We start from the raw sequence: 12,970 nt of genomic DNA, 5'->3' as shown, positions 1-12,970 counted from the left end.
TACACAAGCAATGCTATATATATATATTTGTCGGTTCATTCTTTATTTTTATTAGTATCATCATTATGCTCAGCTTTACTGTTAAATATCTTTAGAGTTATATTTTAAGCTAAATTACTTATATCAATTTCTAACTATGTAGAGTTTGACGTGACCTTTGTTTTTCTTTATTACACTTCTTGTGATTTATTTTGTTAGTGGTTCTATTAACTATAAGAATTAAAGAGGATTGAAAGATTTTGTTTAAATATTTGTGTAGCTTTTATACAATCATAGGAGAGCTTTTAGTAAGAAACATATAAAATCAGCGAATAATAGTTACACTAGTCCACAGCTAATGAGTAGCTAGAATAATGATTATAGAGTTAATTATCACAGCATAAATGGCGAATGGAAAATTATAATCCCATATATTAATGATCTGTCAAGAGAAGAGTAAGAAAATAGGGTGGAAGTCTTGATTAGTGTGTCTTAGCTAGTGTGAATAATGCGGACGCTTTACATTCCTTTTAAGCACATGAATGGATGTCATCTTTCCTTAGGCTACAATCATAAAAATGGGCGAAAAAAAAAACAAATAGAAATGCAGCAGTGAATGTTTTGCAAGTTCCAAGCAACACATAGATGATGACTACAACTTATGGAATATCGAGAAAAATTCTCAGGCTTTGATTCCATTACAAGAGTTGGAGATAGTTGGCTAAATATTTTGTTTTGTATTTATACAATCCTAGGAGAGCTTCTTATAGGAAATATATAAAATCCTAGTTAAAATTGAGAATCACGATAGATTTTATGCTAATTATTGCCTCTTTTGGTATAAGGAACATTAATTCTTCTATCAATTAGAGAACCCACACTTTAAACACTTTACTTGGAATCAATTACATGTTGCGGAAAATAATCATCATTTTGTATACCAGTGGGCAGAGCTTGTAGTATTTTGTCAAGAAAAAAAATATTTCAAGGAGAGAATTATTAGTAATAACTTTTGTTGTAGATGAAGACATGAAGTGATATATACAAAGGGGCTGATAGGAGTAGGGTCATCAACAATTCTCTTGAGGAGAAATTGAGCTAGGCCTTAGGTTTTGTGATTATATCCAAACAAAAGGGGGTTGATCTTTTTCACCAAAAGATCAATCGGTGGATGGTCTTGTAACTAAAATTTAGAATTTTGAAGCTCGAGATGAGCCTGGAAGTAATCCAAATATTTATGTCAATAAATATTGTAAAATGAGCAATATAAAGGAATGCTTTTAGTTCACACATAATGTCAATATCTGAATAATGAAGACTCAATCAATCCACATATTCTTATGAAATAGGATGATGACGTCCATTTTCAATAATATTTTACTCACAAAGGTCCGGCATCATGAGCTATTGCAGTATCCATTTATATAGTTTTTTTAAAGATTGATGCCAAGAAGAATAATGTAAATTGATTAAAATAATGTAACAGAAGTCACTAAAATTAAATCCAAACTTGAGTGACTATAGGCAAAATGAAACAATCAAATTGTGGGGACCATTTAGCAGGCGCATTGGAAACCCATTATTATAGTAGGACCATCTTGAGAAGTCTGATATAATCTGATTCTACGAAAAGCTTTATGGGCATGTCGATGATCAATGGACCCAAAAAATAACCTAGCAATTGTAAATGATACACAAACTTGTGAATTAGTTTTATGGTAGATTGACCAAAAAAAAAATGGTGATAAGTGATAGATTAAGGGGCCCTATCAAGTGAGGAATCTCCTCATTAGAAAAGATGAGAGCAGGTTTGCCTGAGAAGATGAAGTCGGTTTATGTTAAACATTTGAATTCAGATAAAATATCAGCGAAGGGATAGTGAATGGAGGGGCAAACATTCTTAACATTGGAACCACGAACAACCATTGCAAAAGAGCACGACTTTGAGGCGTAGAAGGCTTAACCACCAAGAAGGAAGGTATTTGAGCAGTTTCTAAAACATTTACAAAGGAAGGAAGTGGCCACCGCACTGATGGGTCAACCAAGGCCTTAGGGGAAACCATTGTAGGAGTAAGTTTGCGAAGATTCTCTAATGAGATCGTGTGTCTGAAGATCATTCAATAGAGATTAACAAAAGAGAACATACATAACCACAAACATTTGAGAGAGCAATAATGTATTGTCGGCAAAAGTGAAAAGGATGACCCGATGAGAGTTGCCTTAGGAGCAAAAAAGGCAGTTGGCTACCATTAGTAGGTGTCGTCGTTAGAAGACCTAAAGAAGCTGACCCCACACCAAATTTGGACGGTAAGTAGTATGTTGTGCGAAGTCGTTGCCAAGTATGAAATTGGTTTGGGGCCACCGACAGAGTATGGAAGTAGAAAGGAAGAGCTTGGGCATTTGTGAACTTGTGAGGCCCTATCCGAACACGAGGCCATGATCGACAACATGGGCGACGATGAATATGCATGCTAGAGCACAATCGAGGTTCATGATGATAAGCGCACACAATCAAAAACTTTTTGAGAAGTTGTTATGTGACTAGGGTTAGACCTTATTGGTTTTTGTTGGAGGTTAAAGGTTTTTTTTTTTTTTTTTTTCAAGGATTTCTTCTATAGAATGTCATGCTCCCGCTGACTCCTCCAGTGTCAAATAGTGGTGTAGTAAAGGAGAAAGACTCAATTTTACTTAATTTCCACCAACTCTCACCCTGAAGTGCATAAATCATGATCAAATGGTGGAGGATTGATCACACTAAATTATCGCAAACAAATACATACACTACAATTCATCCATTATTTATTCATATTGAATGCATATGAAAGTATGCATAATTAGTTCACAAATAATCTACAAACTACTAAACACCAAATGATAAAATATATGTACCCCTAAAAGTTTTCATGAATAATATAAAAACTACTAAACACTGTCTATTATGGTCAACCAGAGAGGAAGAGCTTGGGCATCTACGAACTTGTGAGGCCTTATCCCATTACGAATCCATGATTGACAACATGGGCGACGATGAATGTGCATGCTAGAGCACAATCGAGGTTCATGACGATAAGCATACGTTCAAAAAAATTTTGAGCAGTTGTGTGACTAGAGTTAGATCTTGTTGGTTTTGGTTGGAGGCTAGAGGGTTTTTTTTTTGAGTTTCAAGGATTTTTTCTGTAGAATGTCACGCCTCAACTGGCTCCTTCAGGATTAAACAGTGGTGTAGCAGAGGAGAACGACTCAATAAGACTTTTTCCACCAACACTCGTCCTGAAGTGCATAATCATGATCAAGTGGGTGGAGGTATTTTTGAAGCTAGTCTCAAGCTTGAATTGAATATAAACAACTTATGATTCAACCAAATCAAGTCAAACCATGGCTTACTCGACCTAACTCGAGTCAATCACAACCCTAGTATGGAGACCTCTTACCACTGAACTCTATAATAACTTCATCCAGTCAACAATTTCCACCTAATAGGCATGTAGTAGAATTACAATCGCTAGATGGAAGGAGTGATAAAGGAATAATATATTGTGTTCGTGCCTAGCCTAAGGGCAATTTTGTCTTTTATTAGCATATGGACAATTTTGTCTTTTATTATTAATTATTGCTCGATATAAATAGGGCTTAATAGTTTAGGGTTAGTGTTCTGCATGAGATTGAGTCATGAGTCTTGTGGTTAGGATTTGGGAGAGATCGTCAATTTCTTGAATTGTAGGTGCTTATTTTTATGTTTGGTGTTGTATTACTTTGATTTTGGTGTTCGTAAAATAAAATGTGGCGCCCTGTTTTCTATGAGAAATCTATTCTCAATTATATCAAAGTGGTATCAGAGCATTGATTTGGGAATCTGGGAAGAAAATAAGGCTATTGACTCACAGAAGAGGATCCCAACTCTTCTAAGTGGAAAAAGGATCGCAGCGTACATACAGATTGATCGGATTTTGTAGAAATTTCAATACATTCTCGATCGGGCTAGTAGAGAAGCGACAACAGGATCACATCATGAAAATACAATCGTTGTCAAGCTAGTTGAGAAGACCAACAGGATTACGACATTCAGTACCCGTGCAATATAGTTGCAATCCGATTTAGCTGAGACAACAACGACGGGATCACATGTACTTGTTGGGAGCAGATTTGATTGCGACATACAAGAGATTGATCGAGTGAGTAAACCATGTGATATAGTGTGATTAGAGCTAGCAGGGAACATCATTGAGATCACAAAATACATGCACTACTTTCGCCCACTGAAATTGCTTATAACCTCTCAAGTCGCAAGTTTATTCGAACGATGTGATGGGATTGCGGCTTAAGACCTCGCCTTACATCAACGATTCAGGTTGCTAGCGAAACAAATGATGGGATTATGGCCTAACGGAGTTTCGAAACCGTATAAGGAATAATGAGGACCAAGAAAATAGATGATTGGGAGAATAAATTGGAGGAAGAGATGAGCCAAATCAAATCTAAGATCGAAGAAAGTTTCTTAACCATAGATGAAAAATTTTCATCCATTTCAACTAATTTGAGAGCTTGGAGGAGAGGAGTATTTTTGAGATGCAATCCATGACCCTGCCGATAGTTCAATTTGTAAACCATGACCAAGAGTTGACTGGTGAATCATTGGCTAAATCGAATGTGAAAGAGATCAGACAAGAGAAACACGAGCAGGATCTACCATCAAGAAACCTCTTTGAAAGCTCAATGGTGGGTGAATTAAAGATTTTTTATGGAGGCGGGTGGGCCCAACATGGAGAAGGGGTTATGGAAGGGGTATAGAGGAGCAAGAAGAAATAATGAGAGAAGTTGGGATGGGGTATGGGTATGGGTATGGGTATGGGCATGATCAAAGGAGTGAGTTTCGCCCTCGATACAGGGGGGAGAGGAAGTTGGGATGGAGATACTAGAGTTAGGAAGCTGAAGATACCGATCTTCGAGGGAAAAAAAACACATAAGAGTGGGTGTACCGGGTGTAGTGATGTTGCGTGATGAATGTGCTAAATGGTGAGAATTAGCTCATGATGGCAGGGTTATGTTTGGAGAGAAAAGCTCTGGCATAGCTTCAGTGGAGGGAGGTTATGTACCTAATCCGCTCGTGAGAGGAGTTTAAGTATTGCTTGTTGGAACGTTTGTACACAAGCAATGCTTTACATTGAGTCGGGAAGTGACTATTAAGGAGTATATGAAGAGATTCAAGTTATTATTGTGAATGTTGAGGAGGATTTCTTAAGCAGCATTGGAGGAAAATTTCATGAAGGGACTAAAACTCGACATACGTGCAACACTTCGTCTGTTGAGACTGTAAGGCTTGGGATAAACTGAATTAGGGTAATTGGTTGAAGATAGAAACGCAGTGGAACGAACTAATAAGAGCACCGCGAGTGAAGCGTCATTCCGAACCGCTATAATCACAACAATACCAAAATCTCAAACAGTGGAAGCCCAGAGGGAGGTTCCACGTGTCAAGAACAATGGGTCATGACTATGGGCGACACTCGAGCGCCTTACCCAGGCAGTATCCAAGACAAGCGAGCTTATGTTTTTGGTGTGATGAGAAGTTTGGCCTAGGACAAATTTGCAAGGATCAGATGTTACAGGTTCTCACAGTGTGATGGAGAGGAATGGGATGTAGAAACAAAGAAGGTTGTGGTGGAGGATGAGGAGGAACACCCTCATTTTTTTTCTACCTTGAGGAGAATGCGTCTTATTAGTAGGGGAGTAATTTTATATCAGTGCCTATCCCCCGAGGATAATTTTATCTTTTATTAGCCTAAGAGTAATTTAGTCTTTTATTATTAATTATTGTTCGTTATAAATAGGGTTTAATAGTTTAGGGTTAGGGTTAGGGTTATGCATAAGATTGGGTCTTGAGTCTTAGGGTTAGGGTTTGGATAAGATTTTTTACCTCTCGAATTGTAGGATTTGGGAGAGATCGCCTACCTTTATCTTTATATTTGGCATTGTATTAACTTTGATTTTGGTGTTCGTAAAATAAAATATATGTTTGTCCTGATTACTGTGATAAATATATTCTGGATCGTATCATAATAATTATAATTCATGGATAAGGCGCAAATTGAGGAGCACTAAAATAAATAACAACAACAAAACCTTTATCCCACTAAGTGGGGTCGATTACATTGAATTCTTTTTCTGTGTCTTATTTAGTGTCATATTTTCATTTAAATCTAATAAATTAAGATCATTTTTTATACAATATGCTCAAGTTCTCTTAGGTCTACCTCTGTCTTTCTGAACATAAGCTGAAACTAAAACATCTACTCTTCAAATCAGATCATTAGATGGTCGACGTTTAATGTGACCAAACCATCTAAGACGACTCTTTAATTTTGTCCGCACTTGAGCTACACCAACCCTATCATGGATATATTGATTTTGTATTTTGTCTCTAAGTGTAAAACCCCTCATCCGCCTAATCATTCTCTTCTCGACAACACTTGACTTAGTTTTATGCTTCTCTTTTAAAGGCCAACATTCAACACTATAGAGCATTGCAGGTCTCACCATCATTAAAGAAACTAAAGGTCCGTTTGGGGCAGCTTATTTGGTGCGGCGGCGTTTTGAAAACACACCTAACCTGTTTGGGTAAACTGCGTTTTGACAGCTTATGCGTTTTCAAAACGCTGAAAACAGCGTTTTCACACCGTACCTGTCTAGGTGCAGTGACAACTTTCTGGCTGCGGCATGACTTTTCCAAAAAAATAAAAATTTGTAATAGCTACCGCACCTAGCTTATCAGCAGATTATTCAATAAGCTGCAGCTGCCCAAAACAAACCCTAAGTCTAAGCGGTACTTTTCTATCACGCAATAGGCCCTAAGCTTTCCTCAACTTCAACCAACCAACTTGAATTCTACTAATAACATCCCTATCAATATCACCATCACTTCGAACATTAGACTCGAGATATCTAATGCATTCACATATTTTAATAATTTGATCACCCGTAGTTACATTTCTGTCACTAGAGCCACCACTACTAAAATTACATTCCATGTATTCAGTTTTAGTTCTACTCAAACAAAGGCCTTTAGGCTCTAAGGTAGACCTCCATAATTAAAGTTTTTCTTGAGCTTTTTCTCTCGTCTTATCCACGAGAAGGATATCATCAGAAAAAAGCATTACCAAAGTACATCCTCCTTTAAGTTTCCAATAAGACCATCCATAACTAAAGCAAAAAGATATGGGCTTAAAGTCGATCCCCGATGTAAACCAACAAAAATAGGAAAATATTTGGTAAATCCTCCTCCTGTTCGAACACAAGTAACAACTCTTGTAAGCATATCTATAATGACTTGAATACAAATCAAATCAACACCTTTCTTCTCAAGAAATCTCCAAAGGATATCTTTTAGAATCTTATCGTAAGCTTTTTCTAAATCAATAAAAATCATATGTGGATCCTCCTTATTATCTCTGAACTTCTCCATCAAACCTCTCAATAAATGTATGGCTTCTATAGTAGACATGCCCGACATAAATCCAAATTGATTATTAGAAATCTTTGTAATACGTCTTAACTTATGTTCAATTACACTCTCCCATAAGTTTAAAGTATGACACGCCGACTTAATTCCTCTTTAAATTGCACACTCTTGTGCATCTCTTTTATTCCTAAAAATGGGATCAAAATACTCCTTCACTCAAGCATCTTTTTAGTTTTTAAAATAATATTAAAGAGTTTAATAAATCAAGAAACTCTCAAATCTCCTAAATATTTCCACACTTCATTTTGGATATCATCAGGTCATACAAACTTTCCACCATTGGTTTTATTTAAAGCCTATTCAACTTTTTTTTTTACTAATGCGATGGTAAAAATGAAACTTTATTATTATTAATACTATTAAGATCAATAAGGTCGATCTTATTTTCTGAAACTTCTTTAAAAAGTTTATCAAAATAACTCACCCACCTATTTTGAATATCTTTTTATAAGAGAAACACTTTTTGATTTTCATCTTTAATACTTTTTACTTGAGTTAAATCTTTAGTTAAATCTTTACTTTTCTTTTCCCTCTTTACTTTTATTTTCTATTTGTTTGACTAGATTATACATATATTTTTCACACTCTAATCTATTATAAATATCACTAAAAACATAATTTTTGGCATCATAAATTGTTCTCTTAGACTCCCTAATTGCTGTTTGATATTTTTTCCAATTAACTAAACTTTTACATTTAAACCAATTTTTATAACACATCTTTTTATATTTTATATTTTCTTGCACATTATTGTTCTACCACCAACTATTTTATTTATAGAAATTTTTTTTTTGATTCTTCAAGTACAATTTTGTCACTTATTTAATAGTGTTTGTTATTTTATCCCACATAGAGTTTGCTTCTTCATGATCATTCCAAATTTTGAAATCTTGAATTTTATTCATAAAAATAATTTTATTTGTCTTTTAGGTACCCCCATCTAATTTATCCCATCTAATTTATACAATGATGACGATGATTCTCAGTATTCTTTATTTTACAACTATACGACGATGACGATGATTCTCAGTATTCTTTATTTTACAACTCTTCATCTTAAAATCTAGAACTAATAATCAATGTTGAGTACTTAAAATCTAGAACTAATAATCAATATTAGCGGCTCTTGCACATTTTTAACTGTATTCATATCATACAATACATCGCTTCCAAGAGACACTATAGCAATTACATAATGATCAAAAAGATTCATGTTATGATTGTTTCGACAAGTTTTATGTTGGTTGTCGATTACTTAACGCAACCCTCCATTTTTCATATTCGGACTTGGGACCGGCAATAACAATCTTACACTCGTGAAAATGAAATAGTTGCAACACTGTATGATGAACGCCAAGATGATAAGGAATGATCTATAACCAATCTTTTAATTTTTTGCTGTGGTTCCGTTATATTTTATGAAAAATCCAATACGAATGTATTTATTCATTTGAAACATTCTGCTAATCCTTTTCATTTAATACTCAACTATTTCCACTAATCCTTAACAAATAATAAAAAGAAAAAAAAAACTTTCTTTTTATACTATTTATATTTGTCTTTACATAGAACAAGGAAAAAAAAGTAAACCATAATGAGATAATAAAGAAAGATTTGGATATGGATAAAGATCTGATCTGTTTTTTCAGCCGAAGCAAAAGGAGACAAAACAAGCGAAGCCTTTTTTTGTTTGCATTCTTCTTCTAAGATATAAGTTCAGCTGAATTGAATAAGTTATCTTTATTTAATTATACATAGGCAATAATGAGGAATACTAATTAATTAATTAAAGATACTTTTAGGTGACATATCTCCATTTTGGACTCCTGGTGTTCTGGCAGTTTCTCCATTTGTTTTTGAAATATTTACATACATACCACTCAATTCTTATGCATTTACATGTCTAACGCCTAAACTTTAGTTTTAACACATATGCCACCTTTGCTATGCATGAAAAGGTTCTCACTTTTTAAAAGTTAAAATATTGGTATTTTTGATGTGATATGAAAGTTTTGTGTGTTATAAATGTAAAAGTAAAGTTTAAGTGTTAGATATGCAAATACATAGGAATTGGATGTTATGTATATAAATGCACATTGTTTTTTGCCTCCGAACATCAACAAAGTGTTATTCTCTGTCTTCAGATTCATTGTTTTCTGGATTGATTTCATGCCGTGACAATAAGCAGCTTGCTGTTTTTGAGTGTTAGGCTTCTGTAGGTTGCGAACAAGTGAAAAAGCAGTGACAATAAGCAACACAGCACAAAAAGAAACAAGCAATAACAGGAACAATTCAGAAGCAGTAAGCAGCAGATGGGAAACAAAATAGATCGAATTAGTGGTTTCTAATTGCTATAGTTTTGGGTTTTGTAGCAATGGTTTTAATAATTAACAACAGGATCGGAATTTTAAAAGCTTGAAGAAATACTGTAGAGTAGAAGGATGTTTTTAAAGGAGAATTTTGATTTCCGATTGATTTCATTGCAGGAAATTAAGTCAATTTTTAAGCAATTATAACTGGAATAAGTTCCATTCACTTTCTAAACAAACCCCACTCAAAGCTACAAATAATCAGTCAGATTAGTTCAAATTAAATGACCGATAACTAGAATTATCCTATTTGTGAATTACAAATTCAAAAAATTAAGTGAAATAAACCCAATCATCCAAAGCGTATTGAATGGCTAGAATTGAAGAACTTCAGCCTCCCATTTTACTATGTTTAATCAGGTCCTCAGGTGCAGTAGATAAATGTAATTTCAGAGATTTTTATTGTTTTCAGTTCTTAAGCCATAACTTTAAATCTTAGTTTCCATTTTAGTACCAGGTGGTTCTTAGCAGGTTGAAATAACAAACGTGCAAATTACATAAAAATGCATGATTTAAGCTCTAATTTTTGCTGCACCATTATTTTTCTTCATATAATTTTGTCTCTAAGATATCCAATTTATGGTATCTTATGGCGTGCTAGAATCACGGGTAAGCTATGTTTCCACGGCTTCAAACTTTGTTCCTTTGTTCTGTCTGAGAGTATTACTCCGAAGTAGTTTTTGTCCTTCACCTGCTCTACTTGAAGGAGTGCGCATCTCTAATTGACTTAAAACAAGTAAAAAGTTTTACATTTCAAAGCAATCTGAATTGTGCTATCAATGTGAGCACGGCCTAACATAATCTTCTTTGACTATATACATATAAATACAAACCTATTGGGGGCATTGAGAATGTCTTGTTTGCATTTGCACCTTATTTGATTGACTTTGGCGCGCCTAAATAAAGGCAAGAAAGAAGCCAATAGGAAAAATACAATAAAGGAAGAATTTGAGATAATAATGAATACATAAATTCCTATCACAACTAGTAAAAACATATGATCACTTGTGATAATATTGATATGGTAATGTCTTTAAGCATAATAACTCTAATAATTATATCACATCAACAAACTTGTGATGCATTTGCAGGAAGTGTCTAGAGTTTGTCTATCAAGAAGCAAAATAATAGAAATGGGCGAAACTTCTATTCCAAGTAGGTTGTCATCTTCCATTGCTAACAAACATGGTCGTTCGCCGTAGCTAATGAGGTTGATGTATGTCGTTGATGCAAGCCGTTACTAATAAAGTTGATGTACGTCGTTGATACCAATGTTGTAGCCAACAATATTTTAGTCCACCATCATTAATAACTTATATGTTGGCCATCGTCATCAATGTTGATATATATGGTTGAAACCAACAATAATGCATGTTTTTGCCAATAAGGTCAATTCGCAGTGTTTTGATTGATGATGACGTAGTTTATCTCACACCATTGCTAGCCATATTGATGTCTATAATTAATAACAAAGTTGACATGCACCGTTGCATCAATGTCGATGCTACAATGCTATCACAAACAAAATCTACCATCAACAGCAAGGGTGAGACATATCTTTGACACCAATATAAACAAATTATCGCTAATAAGATCAACAATTGCGAAAGATGTTGACACCAACATGTTTGTTTCCTGCCATCGCCAACCTCTATACTGACCATCGTTAACAAGGTCGGTGCACATCATCTATATTAAAGCTATGCGCACAATTGCCAATAAGGTTTATGCACGATATCAATGGCAACTTCAATGAGTTTTTTGTGGAGCACAAATCCCGTTCAATGTAGAGAAAGCCTTAATATTTGCTGGAAACACGAGGTATTCAGAGAAAACTATGATCAGTGAGCTTTTGGATTAGACTTTAAAGATCACGAGTAAATAAAAAAAGATTGTGGCACTGATATTATGTTAGAAATCATAAAATGCTACATCTTTGTTTGATTAAATTTGATGTTAGAATAAATATGCCTTTATAAAATCAAGAGAAGTGGGCGATAAGAAATATACAGTAAAGTAAGCCATCATCGATAATGAGAACATATTGCAGTTATAAACACTATAAATTTCTCCCATGAATATCGACCACATTTGACTACATGTGATTATATCAATATGATAACATCTTGAAGCATAATAACTCCAATGAATCTAATAAAAAATAACTCCATGTGTGCAAGCAATCTACGTAATGCTTATGGTTTTCTTACCTTCTAGTCTTTATCTTCTTTCTATTTCATTGAGTACTGATTCTATGATTGATTTTCTCACAGCTACAGGAAAGATCACTCGTAAAATTGATGTTTATGCATTTGGTGTGATACTGTTGGAGCTAATGACAAGCAGAAAGGTACTCGATGACACCGTCCCCGATGAAGATGCAAATTTAGTGGCAGCATTTCGCCGGATTCATCCGAGAGACATCGCCAAGTTGGAGAGATTCGTCGATTCTTCTATCTTCAACGATGAGGAATCTCGCAGCAGCATTGCAGAGGTAGCCGAGATTGCCTACCATTGCACCGCTCGCGAACCTAACTTCAGGCCTGAAATGAGTAACGTCGTCACCATGTTGTCTCCCATAGCCGACCGGTGGTGTCCCGGCGACTATGGCGATCACAACGATGATGGCGATTCGACGGTAAGTCTCACTAGTATGGTTCACAGATGGCAGATGAGCGACAACTCTTCGTTTAATGATTCGTTCAGCAATTACAAGCCAAGTACAAGTGCCTTGCGTTAATGGACTCAGTGTTGGCTGCTTGTGTGGTGTTTCAGTCTCTCCCATTGTATAGCTTGAGGAAGAAGAAGACCACTAGGTGTTTTCAGCAGCAAGGCACAGAGACTAGGAGTGAGTTGCGTATATGGATGATGGATGCGTTTTGTTTTGCAGAAATTGAGTTATATGAACTTTCATTATTTTTTTTTTAATTTTTTCTTATGAAATGATATTATTTTGGTTTTAGTTATGGTTGATCTTCTAGTTTCATTCAGCCGCCTTTTATTTGTGCAGTAAGCAGTGATGGATTTTTTTAGGGGCATTTATACATACATAACACCCATATATATATATATAGAGAGAGAGAGAGAGAGAGAGAGAGAGAGAGAG

General features: G+C 35.0%; 1 protein-coding gene across 1 annotated transcript in view; it reads left to right on the top strand.

Annotated features, from left to right (window-relative positions):
- Positions 1 to 12,854, top strand: part of LOC110019074 (receptor protein kinase TMK1-like) — a 16,504-nt gene extending 3,650 nt beyond the window's left edge. The window contains 1 exon segment of the mRNA XM_020716613.1: positions 12,138 to 12,854. Within this exon segment, the coding sequence (XP_020572272.1) occupies positions 12,138 to 12,604 (467 nt within the window). The 3' untranslated portion in view covers positions 12,605 to 12,854.
- Positions 12,855 to 12,970: the final 116 nt, after the last annotated feature.

Source organism: Phalaenopsis equestris, unplaced genomic scaffold, assembly GCF_001263595.1.
Source record: "Phalaenopsis equestris unplaced genomic scaffold, ASM126359v1 Scaffold000044, whole genome shotgun sequence".
NCBI classification, from domain to species: Eukaryota; Viridiplantae; Streptophyta; class Magnoliopsida; order Asparagales; family Orchidaceae; genus Phalaenopsis; species Phalaenopsis equestris.
The sequence above is the reverse complement of the archived record's forward strand: the minus strand, read 5'-3'. Positions and strand labels throughout refer to the sequence as shown.